At 57.9% G+C, this 18602-nt stretch overlaps 3 protein-coding genes and 1 pseudogene across 3 annotated transcripts; 3 read left to right on the top strand and 1 right to left on the bottom strand.

Annotated features, from left to right (window-relative positions):
* Positions 1–230: 230 nt before the first annotated feature.
* Positions 231–1364, top strand: LOC123383382 (EKC/KEOPS complex subunit LAGE3-like). Its single transcript, XM_045050886.1, has 3 exons — positions 231–367; positions 749–874; positions 1087–1364. Exons 1-3 carry the CDS (start codon positions 285–287, stop codon positions 1211–1213), a joined length of 336 nt encoding a protein of 111 aa, XP_044906821.1. The 5' UTR covers positions 231–284; the 3' UTR covers positions 1214–1364.
* Positions 1365–4626: 3262 nt separating this feature from the next.
* LOC123383291 (collagen alpha-1(I) chain-like) lies at positions 4627–6607 on the top strand. Its single transcript, XM_045050406.1, has 4 exons — positions 4627–4678; positions 4894–5665; positions 5932–6057; positions 6275–6607. Exons 1-4 carry the CDS (start codon positions 4627–4629, stop codon positions 6417–6419), a joined length of 1095 nt encoding a protein of 364 aa, XP_044906341.1. The 3' UTR covers positions 6420–6607.
* A 7826-nt stretch (positions 6608–14433) lies between these two features.
* Positions 14434–15825, top strand: LOC123383473 (cancer/testis antigen 1-like). Its single transcript, XM_045051078.1, has 3 exons — positions 14434–14815; positions 15130–15258; positions 15508–15825. The coding sequence occupies exons 1-3, from the start codon at positions 14547–14549 to the stop codon at positions 15644–15646; spliced, it is 537 nt and encodes a 178-aa protein (XP_044907013.1). The 5' UTR covers positions 14434–14546; the 3' UTR covers positions 15647–15825.
* Positions 15826–17255: 1430 nt separating this feature from the next.
* On the bottom strand, positions 17256–18038 carry LOC123383510 (annotated as a pseudogene).
* Positions 18039–18602: the final 564 nt, after the last annotated feature.

The raw sequence follows: 18602 nt of genomic DNA, 5'->3' as shown, positions 1-18602 counted from the left end.
GCCTTGAGAGGGTGGGCGGATTCAAAGTTGGGTCTCAGGTGGCTGGTGGAGGCCCCGTGAGGGCAGCAGACGAAGGCACGGGTGCCGTGGGCGTGGTGGTGGGCGCAGCAGGTGGTGGCCAGTGTGTGCCAGGTGGACCTCGTGGTGTCAGTGGCCCCAGAGTCCCTGGTGGTTCGGGTGGTGCCTGTGACCCTGGCCATCCCAGCAACCCCGGAGGCCTGAGCGATCCGGAAAGAACCAGCATTGTGGGAGAGGTAGGTGCCGCCTCTGGTGGCGCTCTCCAAATGGAGCGGGCACCCTACACACCAGGTCCTGGTGGAGATGCCGCGCCTGGCGCTAGAGGTCCTGGTAACCGACTGCTTCAGTTGTATCCTATTCAAGGAGTCCCAGCGGGCTGGACGGCAGGGGGATGGGCTGGAGGTGGTCTGGCGCGCGGCGGGGTGGGGTGTGGGGGGGAGACTTGGGGAAGTGGAGTTGAAAGGGGAGCAGGAGGGAGCTCCGGGCACCTGGAGGGTATCGGCTAGGGTTTGGCCCGTGCTGACAGAGGATGGGGAGTGGGGTGGACCGCCTGATGGGACTGAAGCGGTAGGGACAATGCTATCCGGGGTGGCCTGGCTGTATAGGGTGGGAGGTTGTGGACAGCCTGAGGGTCAGCCTGGGGTGGGGAAGGCAGGCCTCACTGAAGAGGAGGCCTGAGGCACAGGCAAAATTAGTACTGTGGATGGTGCCTTAACCCAGTCTCCACCAGCACCCTCACTATACCTTTCCCCTCGGCCATGGATGCGGAGATTGCCCACAGGTTCCTGACTCCAAACGAGGAGCTCCAGGAGCCAGTTCGGGAGGAGCTCCATGTGAACGGCAGCATCCTGACTGTGTTAGTTCTAGAACGGTCCAGGGAGAGGGTGGTGGCAGGTGACCAGGGACAAGGTCAATTCCGGAGGAGCTGTAACGGAGACAAGGGAAACAGGAAAGGAGTGAGTCGAAGGAAGGAGTGTGGTGCTCTAGGATCGTTGCTGTGTGAAGGGGCGGAGCGGGGAATGTGCCCCACCGGCCCTCTAACTTGACTTATTTTTTCCTACCTCGTAGCCGCTTGACTGCCGATGACCCTGGCCAGCTCCAAATGTCCATCACCTCCTGTCTTGGCCAGCTTTCCCTAGTGATACGGGCCATGCAGATCATCATGCCCCCCTTTTTCACAAAGCCGCAGCAGTGAAAAGGTGGCTGGACCCAACTCTGTGTCCCCCCCACATGACAGTGATTCCTGCAGCAGCTGCCGTTTTCTTACTGAGGCCGCATCTTTTGCCTATACTGGCCCTTGGGTGCTTCAGATCCACATTTTTTTTTTTTTTTTTTTTTTTTTTGGTGATCAAATGGTAACTGCTACTATTCTGTGTCTGGGTTTATTTTTAAAGCATCTACGCCTTCTCCTATTCTCGCCTTTGTTCTCAGGTAGGGGGAGAGATTCTGACATTCAGATACTCAAGTACTAGAAGGCAATTGAAGAAGACAAGTTAGGCGACGGGAGAAAAAAATTATGTCCTGTTATTCAGGACATTAACTACTGTCAACATGTTAGAACTTTTGTTTTAGTTTTATACTAGCATATACATAGTCATGTATAATACCTGCAGAGTAGGACTTTGTGGCTTCTCGGCCTTGATTCAGATCTGTGCAGAAGAGCGCTGGGACAGCTGGCTAGGTCGGCCCCACTGCCCATTCTATACTCCCGTGTCATCAGAGGCCTCATTCCCTGAGGTTCCGAACCCACAATTCTCAGAGCTCCTTGTGGTTGGCTCTCACTTGTATCATCCTTCCCCAAAGTGTTTTTCCAGTTTATTACGCTGCTGCTTGCTTCCCTGAAGTCCTGACAAGGGTCCTGGAGGAAAACAAAAAGGGGAAGAGGTCTCCCTGAGGTGGGGAGGGGACATGAAGTACATTACCCTTTGCCTTCCCCTCCAAGACTCTCTTATTTAGCACAACAGTGGGGCCACGTACAAGGCACCCGAGTGGCTGAGGAGGGGAATGGGCGACGCCCCGGTGCACGAGGTGAGTCTCTAAATCGGAGAGAGGAGGAACAGAGCCTTGCCTGAGGGAGAATTAGCAGTGTCAGCAGAGAGAGACTGAGCAGTGGAGAACGCCGTGACTCTATAGTTACGAATCTGTACCTGAGCGTCTCCAAATAGGTCCTCAGGACAAGTGAGGAAAGTAAAGGCACAGCTGCCTTGTCCTGGAGGCAGGTGTCACAGCAAGAAGGTGGCCAGTGTCTAGAGCGGCCTGTGGCTGGTGGAAGCATTTCAATGAGCAGTGTCACCAAAGAGCGCCTCAGCCTGAGCCTCGGACTGTCTCTGTCTGCCCTGTTCTTTGTCACTGCCTACGGGGCAGGCAGCTCTCATCTCCGGGCACGGGCAGGAGGAACCTGCAGCCGGAAAACAAGGATCTTTCAACACGTGCACGTCTATAAACCCCGCCCTCGGCCGCCTCTCCAGCAGCTGCTGCCTCTCCAGCGGCTGCTCCCTCACCAATCGTCGCCACGCGCTGTGACGCGTGACCCCACTGCACCCACGCAAACCAGTCCCACCTCAGCTCCACCCCCTCCCCACACCCCTAGCCCCTCCCCAGACCTCGTGGGAGGCCGCCAGGCACCACGGCCTGTTGTCCAGAGGGCCCTGCCTCTTCCTTGGGCTCAGTGTCCCCAGCACGTGGGGCTCCACGACCTCGCAGCGGTTCGTGGAGGGAGATGGGCCACAGCCCAGACGGACACGGCCCCGCACCCCGTCCCCTTCCCCGGTACCGGTGGACACACCACAGCGGCCTTTGGAGGGGGCGACTGAGCACAGGTGCGGATCAGATCGGCGGTCTGGGAAGGTCACGAAGGGGCTCCCGTCGGGGGGCAAGCCTGCCAGTAGCAGGCAAGGAGGGAAGGGATGGCGACTGGAGCTAAAGTAGTTAGTGGCCACGGAGAACAGGGATGCGGTCGCATAGGGAAAAACCACAGTGCAAAAGGGAAATCACTAAAATCCCAACTTAGGAAGCTACTGTATATGTGCACGGAAATCCTGCCACGGTAGCCTGAAGTGTAAACACCTCGTATGTCTGTGTGGTGGGATTGAGGGTGGTCCCCACTTCTTTTGTGTGCATTTCTCCCCCAAAAGGTTCAGAATGACTTTACATGACCTTTGGTGTTTTCAATTCTTTGACATCCTTGTGTGCGTGATCTCTACGCCCCACGTGGTGCGGCACTCACGACCCAGTGAGTGCTTCCACAAGTCAGGCTTGAGAGAGCAGATGATGCCATCCAGGGCGCCGGGCAGCAGCACTCCCCGCACCAACAGCACGACGAGGACCACGCAGGGGAAGGTAGCCGTGAAGTACACGATCTGGGGCGGGGGAGGGACGGGGGGGGGGTAACCTGCTCAGAAGGGGCCCTGCGGCCCCGCCTCCCCACTTAGGGGTCCCCAGCCTCAGCAGGGGGGCAGGCGGGCCACACTCCCCCCACTGTGGTACGGTCCGCTCCGAGGTCAAGCGGGAGGCCAGCCTGCAGCCCCCCCTTCTACTCCTCAGAGCCTGGGCTCCTCCCGAAGGAAGCGGGGTGCTCAGCTGGCCACCGGCCGCCCCCGCAAGGACAGGTCAGCTGTAGAGAGGGAGGGCGGAGGCAGGACCTTCCCCGGGTGGGGAGCAGGACATCGGCCTGGAGGCAGGTCCCATGCCTCCTGTGGTTCTCTGCACAGAGGCAGGGTCCTGGGCAGGACAGAGTGGACTGGGCCGGCCGGAGACAGAGGCGACAGCGAGGTGACCGCGAAGACCTCTGCCTCCGTCCCACCCTCAGCAGAGCAGGACAGGTAGGCAAGGGAGGGCCACGGGCCGGGTCCCCCCAGGCTGGCCGCAAAGCAGAGAGTGAGGAAGTAGTGAGTGAGGAAGAGAGGGAAACTGGGGCAGGGATGCCCGACACAGGCAAGTTCAGCTGGGGGTCGCCTGGGCCTGTCCCCTCAGGACGGAAGTCGGCTGGGCTGGAGTGTGGAGGTTGCGGAGCACTACCCAGGCACGCGTGGGAAATCCACCGGGCTGGGTTCAAGGACCTGCCCCCGCCTCAGGCCCTGGCCCGGTCACCTCGCATGGCAGGGTCCACCTGCCCCCCCCTAGCGGAGACACCCCTTCTCCCCACCGGCCATGCTGCCCCCACCCCTGCCATCATCACCCACCCCGACCCGCCGGCCTCCAGCTGTACCTTTCCTGTTGACTTGACCCCCTTGCAGACACAGAAGTAGGCCAGCACCCAGCAGGCCTGCAGACACAGGGTCACCTCCCAGTTGAGGGCCCCTGGCACGTCCAGCCCCCCCACCCCGAGAGCCGAAAGACTTTGTTCCTGGGGGGAGGGGGGGACAGCCCGTCAGGGCTGCCGCAGCAGAGGGCAAAGCGACCGGGGAGCTGTCGCCGGGGCGGTGCTCCCCCGAGCCGCTGCCCTCAAGTCCAGGTGGGCCCCCCTGGGCCCCCGGCCCAAGCCCACAGCCATTGCAGTGGGAGGCAGGAGCCCGGGAGCCCCCGGCCGGAGGCCGGTCGCGCCCTCGGCGGTGTACCCTCCCCCAGGCTGGCAGGCACTAGGGGACTGACGGCGCCCGGGACCGACAAATGGTGAGGGAGCCAGGCCCATCCCTTCCAGCTCCCCTAGGGGCCGTGCGGGGTGTGCTCCCTGAGGACAGGCAGGGCCTGGGAGTGGCCCCTGCTCGGCATCCCGCGTAGGCCCCCCCCCCCCCGGCCCCCGGGTCGCAGGGCCCCCGGGACACGCAGACCCGAGCCGTACGGGGAGCCCACAGACAGGGACAGGCACGGTGCTGCCCAGAAGCGCCTGAGCGCGGCCCACGCCTCGATGCCCGGGACCGGGCGGGCGGCGGTCAGCTGGCTGCTGGCAAGTGCGCCCGGCTGGCGCCTGCGCAGACACAGGCTTGGGGGGAGGGGCGGGCCGGGCCGGAAACAGTCACGTGCCAGTGGCCTCACCAGAATGCTCTCGGGGACGTAGGAGCCCGACAGTGACGTCACGCGTCGGGGGGCGCAGCGTCCGGAACCAGCCTCCATCTCCTCGGGGTCAGCGTCGACCGGATCCAGGCTCTGCCGGCTCGGTGGGAACCAGCTCCGCGGGGTCTGTCTGCGCAGGCGCCCTGGCCATCCCCGACAGCCTTGCGCGCCGAGGGGCCGGGCTTCGCGAGGCCTGCCAGGGGTCTCAGCGGTCGGCCGACAGTGGGCGCAGCGTAGCGGTGGGCTCTGAGGAGGCCGGTGCGGCGGCCACGAGGGCCCCGGACGACGAAGCGGCCTCTCCGGCCCCGGACGACGGCGCGGAGGAAGTGGCGGTCACGCAGGCCCCTGACGATGACGGCGCGGACGGCGCGGCGGTCACGCGGGCTCCCGAGGGTGGCGCGGAGGACGCGGGGGCAGGCCCACAGGCCTCCGACGGAGGCACGGACGGCCACGACCCCCAGCTTAGCCCCCGAGGTCCCGGTTGCCAGGGCAACTGCAGCCGCCACGATGGCGAGGGTGGCCCTGGCAGCAAGGGAGCAGTGGTCGAGGGGGCCTGCGCCCCTCCCCTGGCCGAACGGGCCCCGAGGGCCCTGGCCCCCGGTGGAGACGCAGCGCCGGCGGCGGCGGCGGTGACCTCCTCAGGACTGCTGGAGTTGTATCCTTTCCGTGGAGCCTGTCTGGGCAGGGGCCGTGGCGGGGTGGCTGGGGAGCAGGGCGGCAGCCCGGGGACGGGATGGACGGGGGCGGGGGTGGGCAGCCTGGCGGGCCCCCAGGGTGGGGGAAGCGGCTCAGGGTGGGCAGAGGTGGCGGGAGGGAGCGCGAGTGTCCCGGGGGTAGAGGCGGGCCTCTGAGTGGTCAGGAGGCTTCAGGCCATGGGAACTCCAGGAGCCCGTTGTGCCTTAACCGGGTGCCTCCCAGCAGGCTCACTGTGTCTTTCCGGTCGCCCCTGGAGGCAGAGATGGCCCGCAGGGCCCTGACTACACACGTCCAACGCCACCGAGGGTTGGCTCAGAAGGAGCTTTGCGTGAGGGGCAGCGCCCTGGCCGTGTGAGTCCTCCAACAAGAGTATGCGCGGGACGGGTGGGCGGTGGCGGCGGGTGCCGTGGTCGCATCTCTGCCTTCCAGTGCCGTCGTGGAGGCCCCGACGCACGCTGTTAGGTGGAAGGCGGGGGGGTGGGGGGTTGTGTGGGGGAAGGGGCTGGTGCCCTGCACCTCCACAGCAGGTCTCCCCTTTAACCGGATTTCCCTCTTCCCTCACTTCTAGGAGATGGACTACTGAAGACCCCATCTGCTTCCGAGTTTCCGTCAACTCCTTCTTGGACCGGCTTCCCCTGGTGATACGAAACATTCGCGCCTTGGGGTCCCGGCCTCCGCGGCGCCTAGGTCCGGGAAAGGGGGCCGAGGCCTAACCTGGTAGCCCTCACTGGGCAAGGCACGGGGCGTTGACACTTGGCGTCCTCGCCACTTTACTATCGGGGGTCTAACGTTCTGCAGGTCCGGGCCTCGGTGGCTCTTGGCCCACTTCAGTTCCTTCCCTGCGCCCGGAGGGACGGGCGCTTACGTGTTTGTCACTGCACAACATGAAACTGAGCTACTCTTTTGTGTCCGAGTTTCTTCTCAGTTCCTGCGCCTCCACATTTTCTTACCTTTGTTCTGGTGTTGGAAGGGAGGTTCTGGGAATCGTAGTCCAGCAGCCCAAGCTTATCGAAGACGACTCAGGGAGAGGAAAATCAGGTCCTATATTCAGCGGTAAATACTGCTGACGTTTTGGAATACGTTCCTAGTTGTATTTACCCGTTGAATGGATAGCAACGTATAACGTATCCATTTTCCAGTTTAGCGTTAACTTTTCTCCGGATCCTTTTTGTTTCGTTTTGTTTTGTTTTTGTTTTTCCCCGTTGAACGTACTAGCTTTCCCACTCCCTAAAACCCTTCAAAAACTGTTATCCAGGAGACACACAAATGTATTATTACATAATGTTGAGCAGTCGGGTCGTTCTCAGCTTTGCCCCTATTATGGGTCGTGTGAGTCAATGGGATTCTTGAACAGAAGTCTTTGCGCGAACAGTTACTTCCTTCAGATCGTTTCCAAGAGGTAGAATTCCCGCGTTCTATAGCTTCTCGGCACACAAGTGCTCTCCAGAAAAGGCGCCCCGCCGCCAGAAGTCTGGTCTCCCCGCATCACCAACCAGTAGGGTGGCTTCCTACCGAAGTAGAAGACTCCTTTTGTACCAGGGAAATAAGCACGGAAACACTAGAATAGGAATTTTGGGGCTTACTGGCCTTGTTTCCGATGAGCAAGGGGGTGGTGCCACAAGTGGCTACGGGTTTGGGGGCGGGGTGGGGGGTGGTTAGCTCCCTCTGAGTAGCTTGTGTCTTGGAACCTCGCTAAACAGGAGTGCTAGCCTCACGAGGGTTCCCTCGGAGTTTCTACATGCATGGTCGTGATCTCTGCAAGCAAACACGGTTTTGGTTCCTTCCTTTCCGGCCTTGCCGGGGCTACGGGGGCGGGGGGAGGGAACAGGCTGACACTGGACAGATGGGAAGCAAGAGCAAGAAGGCACATGGCAGAGAACCAAATCCTGGATCCAGCCACGCCTGAAGACAGAACTATCCGCCCCCCGCCCCCGCCACGATCGTTCAGTTACACACATCCAGAAACTCTCCCTTTGGTTAAGCCAACATGAATCCTTTTTTTCTTCTTTCTTTCTTTCTTTCCCTTTCTCTTTTGTTTGAATGCTTTTATTTAGTGTTTGAGAGCAAGACAGAGACAGCGTGAGCGGGGAAGGGGCAGAGAGACAGAGAGGGAGACACAGAATCTGAGGCAGACTGCAGGCTCTGAGCTGTCGGCACAGAGCTCGACGCAGGGCTCAAACCCACGAACTGTGAGATCGTGACCTGAGCCGAAGTCAGACCCTCAACCGACTGAGCCACCCAGGCACCCCCGTCGTGAATACTTTTTTTTGCTTTTCTTTTTGTCTGTCTTCACTTGTAATAGAAAAGTCTTGTCCTTTATTGACTCGAGGAACCGTAGGTTTTCTTGTCACTTCACCTGAGAACGTGGCTCTCCCTTCTTTTAACGGAGAAACTGGGCTCTTTAAGTTTACAAAGGCATTGGCTCCTAGCTGGTAGGCCTTCAAGCCGTATGGTGGTAGAGTCTTCTGTGGGTAAGAGTCCAGAGAGGGAGGGGAGGGACTGCAAGGGGCAGCTGGAGGAAAGGGACAAAGAGAAGGGGCACTGGGACCCACCCTTTCCGGATAGGGCTCCCAAGACTGGCCCGGAATTGTGGGGCCAGATCGTCAAGAGACCGGAACTTAGTGTGAGCCTCCCTCCCTCTCCCAGCAAAGCCCAGAGTTAGGCCACCGCCCTGGCCCCACAGACGGACTGCTGAAGGCGCCGGGCGGCCTTAACACGTCAGTCAGGTCACAAAACAAGTCGATTCCAACGCGTCCCCGGGCTCCCCTCCCAGAGACGAGCCAGAGCCCTGCCCCGCGGCCCGCCGCGTCAGATGTGATCCGGCCCGCATCTTCCACGGCCTCCTTCCCTCCCCTCTCCACCTTGCTCACTCTCGGATCCAGCCACACTGGCCTCCTCCCTTCTCTGAAACACACCAGGCCCAGGCCTGCCTCAGGACCCTTGCACTGCCTCTTCCCTGCCTGGACCTCTCGTCCCCCGGGGTTCCATCTGGCCCACTCAAATAGCATTCCTGGCCGCTCTCCTTAAGGTTGCGTCCCACGCTCTCCCCACCTGCATTACTTTCACAGGTGTCGGGGGGTAAGAAGCAGGTGGGCCCGTCAGCATGGAGGTGCACGTGCGGCAGTAAAGCGTCGTGGGACACGAAGGAGCTTGGGTGCTGTCGATGACCCTAGGGAGTCTTGAACGGAGCGGGACGGGATGCAGCTTACGTCTTATCAGGTTCCCGGTGCCTGCTGCGCTGGGAAGGGGACGAGGGCAGGCAGGACAGAAGTGGGGAGACTGGCACGCAGGCGAGAGACCCCCAGGCTGCGGCCAGTGGAGGTGGGGAGAAGGGAACGGGTTCCGACCGGATCTTGACGGGAGAGCCACCGGGGTTTGCTGGCACGGATCGGACGTGGCCCTGGACCTCCTCAGATGCGCGGGACCCGTGCAACGGGTCACCCTTCCTCCCACAAAGGGAGCCCAGCTCCTCCAGAGTCCAACAGCCTCCCCACCTGCCTCCCTGCTCGCCGACCACCCACCTGCCACACACTGCCACCGTTTTCCCGACGTTTAATTCAGAAACAAGGTTCCAGGAACAACGACAAAGAAGCTCATGCCAAAACAGAGGGGACAGCTGGGTTTCCGGGACCACGCGCCGGGGCCAGATTCCTCGGAGGGGGAAGAGGGAACAGAGGGGTAAGGCACTGCCGCCTCGGCCACTCGGGGCGGGCGCAGGACAGGGCAGCGGGGGTGAGGGGTCCGGGCTGAGCGGGCACCACGCCGAGGAAGCTGGGCGCTCGGGCCTGGAGAAGGAGACTTCCAGAGCCCCCAGGCCCACGTGGGGCCCTGGCACGAACCCGCTCATAGCTCCCCAGGTGCTGGGGACAGGGCGCCCGAGAAAGGTACGGTCCGACCCCCGAGAAGTCCGGAGGGGATGCCGGGACCCAGCCGCGGGGAGACCCCTGGGCGCAGCCACAGTCTGGGGACGGCTTCGCCGCATCACCCTGGGCGCCCCCCTCCTCGCCATCAAGTGCTGCTGGTGTCGGGGGCCCCTGCTCGGACCCGGCGGGGCCGGCCACGGCCAGGGGCAGGTGCCAGAGGCGAGGCCGAGGCTGACCGTGCCACCAGGGAGCCAGGACGACCCAAGGACAGAAGGGGCGTGAGGTTGTCCACATCCCAGAGAAGGGGCACGTGGTGACAGACGGACACGGTGAGGTGCAGATAAATTAAATAAATAGGTGGTTGGGGGTATAAACAGGAAGAGGGGGCAGGGGCTGGCACGACCCGGGGGCACGAGGGTGGGAGGGCGGGGATATTGCTGCTGCCAGGTCAGGACCCTTGGTCCCGTCACCATCGCCCCCACGCAGGGCCCAAAGAAAGGCACTAATGAAGGGGGCCCGGGTGTGCGCAGGGCACGAGAGTCCGGTGACCACCCCATCCCCGCCCCCGTGCCACCCGATCCAGGGCTCGGCCCCGAGGTCATCTCAGGCCTGGGACGCCCCCTCCTCACCGGTTCCGCCACCCTTAGCTGTTGCCGGACAAGAGGCTGATGGTCTGTTCCAGGTTTTGCCCCAACTTAGGCTTCCGACAGGAGGCGTCTCGGTCCAGAGCGGTGAGGACCTGGGGGAGGAGGGCCCCCCCGGAGCCGGGCTGGCGAGGAGGGGCCGCTCCCTCCCTTGCCAAGCCGTCCTCCCCTGCCTGAGCTCTTTTGTCCCTCCTGCGTCCACGCACCCCGCTCTCTGCGGGTCCCCGGCACGTGGGAAGGGCTACAGCCCCCCACCTCTGCACACGCTGCGACTTGGCCACCCCGAAGCCACCGCCTTCTCTGCTCGGCGGCCACAGTGCGGCCCTTCCCGGGAGTGGTTTGGACCCGCTGTCCCCAAACGCCCCGTCCCCTCCTGGCCCACACCCCATCTCCCCATCCCCTCCTGAACCCCAAACCCGCACATGATCTCCCCGTCCCCTACTGACCCGGAATCTGGACCCAACCTCCAGGTCCCCTCCTGATCCCCACCCCGCACCCAATTCCCCATCCTCTCCTGATCCGGAATCTGGACCCAACCTCCACACCTGATATTCCTGTGTCTTCCTGACCCCCACCCTACCCCACATCCAACCTCCGCCATCCTCTTGACCCCCACTGCCCACTCAACCTCCACGCCCCACCTGGCCCCCACCCCACACCAAACCTCATCTTTCCCTGCTGACCCCAACCGCCACCCCACACCCGATCACCTCGTCCCCTCCTGACCCCAACCCCATACCGCACCCGATGTCCCCATCCCTTCCTGACAACCACCCCGCACCAGACCTCCTTGTCTTCTCCTGACTCCCACCCAACCGAAACCCGAATTTCCCGGCCCCTCCTGACACCACCCCACACCCAACCTCCCATCCCCTCCTGACCCCCACCCTGCACCCCAATTCCCCATTGACTCCTGACCCAGAATCTGCACCCATCCTCCACTTCCCCTCCTGACCCCTGTTCCTACCAAGCACCCGATCACTTTGTCCCCTTGTGTCCCCACCGCCAACCTGCACCCGACTTCCCCATCCCCTCCTGACACCCACCCCGCACCAGACCTCCTTGCCCTCCCTTGAGCCTTTTGATCCCTTCCTCTATACCAAAATGACGTAGGTCCAGCATTTCTAATCTGTTCATGGTGAGCCGCCTTTAGGTCCATGTTGCAGCCAAACAAACAAACCTTTAGAGACCTTTCTAATTCCTGGAGATGCAATATTAAATGAAGGATGTCTGCTTAGCGAGCCCACGTCAATAAATTTGGCCCGATCCAACTTTATGTCCCTTCCACCGTCGTCCCACACCCTCAGTATCTATTCCCACACATGCTCCCCAGATTTCTGTCTGTATAAATTAGAAAAGTCAAGTCATTCTTTTGGAGTGGAACATACCTCCTCATGTGTCACACTTTGTAACTTGCCTGTAGGGGCCTGCTGGGACTTGAGTCTACTTATAGGTCTAGAAGCAAAAAGGGGTGGTGGGGGTAGGTCCTGAAGAGAATCAGCATTATCTTGCATGGCAACTGCCTCGGGGAGGCCATTATGGTTTCCTTGGGCAATGTGTGGTTAATCCCCTCAGAGGCGGGTGCAGAGGCCCATACCACTGTGAGCTAGGAGGCTGCTGCCACTGGGGGTAAATAGGCCACTTCTTCTGGGGGTGGGGAGGCCATTTCCACTGGTAAAGAAGACTCATCAGAATTTAGGGGCTCAATGGGGCACCTGGGTGGCTCAGTTGGTTAAGCATCCGACTTCAGCTCAGGTCATGATCTCGCAGTCCGTGGGTTTGAGCCCCTCATCAGGCTCCGTGCTGACAGCTCAGGGCCTGGAGCCTGCTTTGGATTCTGTCTCCCTCTCTCTCTGCCCCTCCCCCTCTCACACTCTGTCATTCTCTCCCAAAAATAAATAAATAAATAAATAAATAAATAAATAAACAAACAAACATTTTATTTTTTTATTTTTTATTTTTTTCAACATTTATTTTATTTTTGGGACAGAGAAAGACAGAGCATGAACGGGGGAGGGGCAGAGAGAGAGGGAGACACAGAATCGGAAACAGGCTCCAGGCTCTGAGCCATCAGCCCAGAGCCTGACGCGGGGCTCGAACTCACGGACCGCGAGATCGTGACCTGGCTGACGTCGGACGCTTAACCGACTGCGCCACCCAGGCGCCCCGAAATAAACATTTTAAAAAAAGAATTTAGGGGCTCAATGCCCCCAGCCTCAGCAGTGTCTTCCCACATGTAGTCTCCATCTCAACTTAGAGGATCCCATTGTTTCCCAATCCATGGCCTCAGTTTCACAGCGGGCACACTTCAAGTCTGGGAGTTCAACTTGCATTATAGTTCAGTTAGTTGCACTTAGGTTCTGCATTTGAATTTTCAGCAGTTTTGGCTCTGTGGCTAAAGAACGTTAGGATTTCTTAAAGGGCACACATAAAAGCCCCTAGGCCGGTGATGTGGTGTTTGAGCTGGGAATTCAAATCTCTGAGCTCATCCTTCCATTTAACCACGTTCCCAAACCACATTAGGAGCTACCAACCAATGTCATTATATTTGTTAGTTTTCCAAAGAGGTTCAAAAGTATCATAGAAGAGTCACCCAGCTCCTTGTTTCTTATAAGTAGTTGATTAGGAGTAGCCAGTGCATATATTTTGCATATCTCTATCAGCTTATGTCATAGGCTACCAGTGTTCTCTTTGCTACCAGAAACAGTCATGAGCATCTTTAAATCTAATCAGATTGGAGCCAATTCCAGAAACCTCAGAACCAATTCCGAGAACCCATCCTTAAAATTCTGTTCCTCTAGAACCACTCCTGGTACCAAATCTGTATTAGTCAGGGTTTTCCAGAGAAGCCAAACCAACAGATAATTCATTCATTCAGATTAGATGATAGATAGATAGATGATAGATAGATAGATAGATAGATAGATAGATAGATAGGATAGATGAGAATGGAAGCTGAGTGGTCCCATGACCTGCTGCCTGCAAGCTGAGCGGGAGACCCGGCAAAGCTGATGGTGTAATTCAGCCTGAGTCTGAAGGTCTGAGAACCAAGGGAGCTGGTAGCAGTGTAAATGCCAGTCCCAGGGGGCAGGACAAGGTGAGATGTGATGTCACAGCTCAACAGTGAGGCAGAGGAAAGGCCTGGGGGAGAGACCAAATTCCTCCTTCATTCCTCCACTTTTTGTTTCATTCGGGCTCTCAATGGATTGGACGATGCCTGCTCAACATTGGGGGTCTACTTTACTGAGTCCACAGATTCAAACGCTCATCCCATCCGGAAGTACCCTTGCAGACACACCCAGAAATAACGTTCTGTCAGGGTACCCTATGCCCAGGCAAGCTGATACATAGAATTAGCCATCGAACCCAGTGAATGAGCCGCTTTTAGGAGCGTGACCTCAGCATGCACATAGTCACCACTCTTTGACACAGGTGACTGCCCAGTGGGACTGTGTATTGCACAGAGTATCTGCCTTTCTCCCTATAGAATGGGGGCCAAAAACGTAAGTGACAAAGAAACCATCGATAACCGACTATGTCAAAATTTAAAAGTTTTGTTCTGCAAACAGTACCAATCAAGAAAGTGAGAAGACAACCCATAAAATGGGCGAATGTATTTTAAAATCATGTGTTTGATAAGGGACTTCTATCCAGAACATATCAATAGCTCTTGCAAGCGAGGAATGCCGTTATTCTTAGAAACGGGAAAGTTTGAGAGTGGCAGACACTTTGTAAAACGATCCAACTTCCCTCAGCTTGCCACCCTCCACCCGCCATGTATCGATGGGGCAATTGAGACGCACCGAGGGACCACAGGGATACCGGCAGATTCTTTCCCTCAGTGCACACTTCTCCAAGTCCTAACCATGGTGGCCAGCGTCCCCACAAAGCTAAGGCAGCCACGTCTTGACCGCATTACCCGCGCCACATTTGCCCCTTTGTCTGTCCCCCTTCGTCTGGCGTCACTCCACCTTCCGCCAACCCCACGCTCCTACTCTAACCCTCCGTCCAGAATAAGAGGGGCCTGTTTGCACAGGCGCGCGAGGGAGACTGAGTTGCGTCGCGTACTGGGGGCGGGGCTTCGTCAGGGAGCCCTGGCTCTCCAGCGCTGCCGACGGGGTCTCCCTGGCGGCCCGTGGGCAGCCGGGCCAGCTTGGCGGGAACCAATCACATGCCAGAAACCTCACCAGAGGTCTGTCTGCGCAGGCGCCCTGGGCATCCCCAGCAGCCTTGCGCACGGAGGGGCGGAGCTTCGTGAAGCAGTCCCAGCGCCTCAGCGGTCGGTGGGGCGCGCGTTTTGGCGGCGGCCTCTGAGCGGGCGGGTGTGGGGGCCATGCAGGCCCCGGGCGACGGTGCGGACGGCGCGGACGGCGCGGACGGCGCGCAGATCCTGGACGACGGCGCCGGTGGTGCGACGGGTAGTGCTGGCTCGTCCAGTGGCCCCGGAAATCCCGGAGGCCGGGACGGCACCGCGACGTCGGGCACCGTGGCTGGGGAAGCTCCCCAGGTCGAGGGGGCATCGCCCTCCCCAAGGCAGGGGGGAGAGGCTTCGGCCTCGGCCTCGGCCTCCGGGGAAGCCTCAGAAAAGCAAGTGTTGGAATTGTATCCTTTCCAAGGAGCTCCCGAGGTCGGGGGGGCAGTGGGGAATGGCTGGGAGGGGAGGCAGGTGGGGGCCCCGTTGGATGGGCGGGAGAGGTTTCGGGGACTTGCGGGGGCACAGAAGGGAAGTGGTGGGGGGGGGCTGAGGGAGGCTGGAGGAAGCAGCTGGGGGTGCCGTGATGCACGTTTCCTGAAGGGGCGGCCGAGGTGGTCTTGGGTGGCCCTAAGGGCGGTCTGGGGGAAGGCGGGCCTCCGATGGGCAAGGAAGCCTCCTCCATGAGGTCCACCCAGATGTGCCTTAACCGAATGTCCACCAGTGCCCTCACGGTGCCTTTCCTGTGTTACGTGGATGCGGAGCTGACCTACCAGTACCTGACCTCGAGTGCCGAATGCTACCACGAAGCGGTTCACACGGAGCTCACAGTGATTGGCAGTGACTTGTTTATGTAAGTTCTAGAAGGGGCTGGCGGGAGGCAGTGGGAGCTGAGGTAACCTCTGCCCGACGGACACTTCGGTTGGAGATGTGCAGACACCAAGGGCTTGGTCTAAGGAGGCACATGGGGCCCCGGGTCTGTGGCAGCCTCAGGGGTTGCTCTAAGGGAGACACGGAGGAGTAACCTTGAGGGGGGAGATTGGAGTGAGGAGGGCCAGGAGTTCTCAAATCTAAAGTGATTTCCTTTTCCCCTTACTTTTAGCCGACTAACTGCTGAAGACCCTGTCCTCCTGCAGATTTCCACCGCCTCCTTGCTCAACCAGCTTTTCATGGTGGTGCAGACCATGCAGCACTTGGTGCCCGCGATTTTTTCTAGGCCTCGGCCTGGAAAAGGGGGCTGAGTCCATGACAGTATCCAGTGGAAGGCCATGTGCCCTTCCCCAGGGGCATGACCTTTGCAGTAGTTGCCACTTTATTTCTGGGGCTTGGTTATTTGCCTGTACTGGCCCTTGGGTGCTCTGTGCCCACTTGTTTTGGTTGCTGCTTAAAGAATACAGATAATAAAACTGAGTTAATGTTCCGTATCTGAGTTTCTTTTCAGCACCCAGATTTTCTTCCGTGTGTCCTCAGGTTGGAGGGGAGGTTCTGGTTCTAGTACTCTAGTACAAGGCGATCGGATACAATTGACGAAGTGAAAGGAAATTAAGATTGCTTGGGTCCTGTCATTCAACATTGACTACTGTCAGGATTTCAGAATACTCTCGTAGCTTTAGGGTTGTAGGAATACGTTAAATGTATAACAATCATAGCAAGGAGTAAGCTTTTTCAAGTTTAGCATCAGGTTTTAATTCCTGAAACATTTTTGGGCTTTCCCTCTGTCTAAAACTTCTTCAAAAATATCTTATTGCATGGATACGTACAAGATGTATTATGATGCATTTGTTCAGCACTTCAGTTCTTTGCAACTTTTTTCCTATTACACATAATGTTTCGGTGGGATTCTTGTGTATAAGTCTCTGCGTGAATGGCTGTTTTCTTAAGATGGATTCCAAGAGGCAGATCTAGCATACAGAGTGGCTCTCCAGAAAATGTGCCAGAATTCTGGCACCAGCAGAATGGTGGTTTCCCCGCATCCCTGTCGTGGCTGGATCTGTTTTCTGCCACAAGAAGAAACTCAGTTTGGGTGCAGCCACTCTGGAAAACAGTGTGGAGGTTCCTCAGAAAATTAAAAATAGACCTACCCTATGACCCAGCAGTAGCACTGCTAAGAATTTACCCAAGGGATAGGGGAGTACTGATGCATAGGGGCCCTTGTACCCCAATGTTTATGGCAGCACTCTCAACGATAGCCAAATTATGGAAAGAGCCTAGATGTCCATCAACTGATGAATGGATAAAGAAATTGTGGTTTGTATACACAATGGAGTACTACGTGGCAATGAGAAAGAATGAAATATGACCCTTTGTAGCAACGTGGATGGAACTGGAGAGTGTGATGCTAAGTGAAATAAGGCATACAGAGGAAGACAGATACCGTATGTTTTCACTCTTAGGTGGATCCTGAGAAACTTAACAGAAACCCATGGGGGAGGGGAAGGAAAAAAAAAAGAGGTTAGGGTGGGAGAGAGCCAAAGCATAAGAGACTCTTCAAAACTGAGAACAAACTGAGGGTTGATGGGGGTGGGAGGGAGGGGAGGGTAGGTGATGGGTATCGAAGAGGGCATCTTTTGAGATGAGCACTGGGTGTTGCACGGAAACCAATTTGACAATAAATTTCATATATTAAAAAAAAACCTCAATTTGCATGAGCAAAGAACTTAGAAACACTAGAATAAGAACGTTGTGCTTTCCTGGCCTGTTTCAAATCAGAGAAGACAAGTGCTGGGACAATTGGTCGGTCGGGGTGAGTGAGGCAGAGAGAGAGGCAGTGTAGCATAGTTTGGGGGAAATATTTTTTGTCACGTAAACTGCTCACCTGTTAGCATCGGTGCTGCGACACAACAGTTCCCAGCAAGTACACCGAGCTGCGTGGAGGTTGCAGGACAAGGCGAGGCTCAGATGGCCGGGTGGCGGGCTACTGTTTCTTCCACTCGTTTTTGTCGTAGTCCCGCTTGACTGAGAAGCCGTGGATTGGGCTGGCCTTCCAAGTCGAGCCTCCTCTCGGTCTGCTTGGCCACCCACTCCTCTTCAGAGGTTGCGGGATGGGGCCGTACACGCAGTGCTTCTCCCAGATCAGAACGAGAGCAGTGGCTGATGGAGAACATGGTGGTGCCTACAACCATCTTCTGCTTGTTTGTGCTCCTGTTCGTTTCAGCCAAGCTCTCGTTGAGCTGAATGTGGCACGATTCAGCTTTTTCATCAGTGGAGAGGATGCTGCAGGAAGGCCTCTTCTCTTTCAAGGCCTTCTGGCTGGCGGACGTTGTCGATGTGGGCCACAGCAGGCAGGGGATAGTCACGCCATTCGACATAACTCGAGAGAGCGTAGTTTTCACTCTTCATGACGCTTCCACGTGCTCCAACACTGAGGTGGAAATTCCTCACTTGCCAATTAGGCGAACCACTCTGGTAGCCAGAATTCTGCCACTGGTGCCTGCTGTGATTGTGGTGACCACGCTGGGAAAATAGAATGAAATCAAAATCTTCTGTGTGCAGGCGCTATGCTATGCTCCCGACCCACATCGCCATGTGTAATTCTCAGGACAGCCTGGTGAGCTGGGTACTGTCGTCTCTACACCGGTTCTAGGTGAAGAATGGAGGCTGACAGAGGCCGGGTCTGTTTGATTCAAGCACCTACTGTCTTAGCCACACTATCCCTCCAACCTCAGCACGGTTGAGTGGAGCCACCAGGAGACTGGGAGAGTGTTTTTCCTTCTTACGGCTCCAGGGAACATCCATGTGACTAATGAAAAATGCAGAAATGGGCAAATGCAGGCAAAGTAGGTAAGAATTGAGGAGAACATGGGGCGCCTGGGTGACTCAGTCTGTTAAGCGGCTGACTTTGGCTCAGGTCACGATCTCACAGTTAGTGAGTTCCAGCGCCTTGTCGGGCTCTGTGCTGACAGCTCAGAGGCTGGAGCCTGCTTCAGATTCTATGTCTCCCTCTGCCTCTCTGCCCCTCCCCTGCTCACGCTCTGTCTCTCTGTCTCTCTGTCTCTCTCTCTCAAAAATAAATAAACATTTAAAAAAAATTAGAAAGAATTGAGGAGAACATAAGGTTGATAAGAATCCCAATCCTGGCTTTGCAGTGGCTTCTCTATGCTCCCAGGTCCTTTTGTACCTTGAAATCTTCATTTGGCCCTCTTTGAAATGGAGGGCACAATGGGGGTACCTGTTTCCCTCTTCCCCCTGCCCTCTTCC

The sequence above is a fragment of the Felis catus genome, chromosome X (genome assembly GCF_018350175.1).
Source record: "Felis catus isolate Fca126 chromosome X, F.catus_Fca126_mat1.0, whole genome shotgun sequence".
Classification (NCBI taxonomy): Eukaryota; Metazoa; Chordata; class Mammalia; order Carnivora; family Felidae; genus Felis; species Felis catus.
This window is presented reverse-complemented; position numbering and strand designations above follow the sequence as displayed.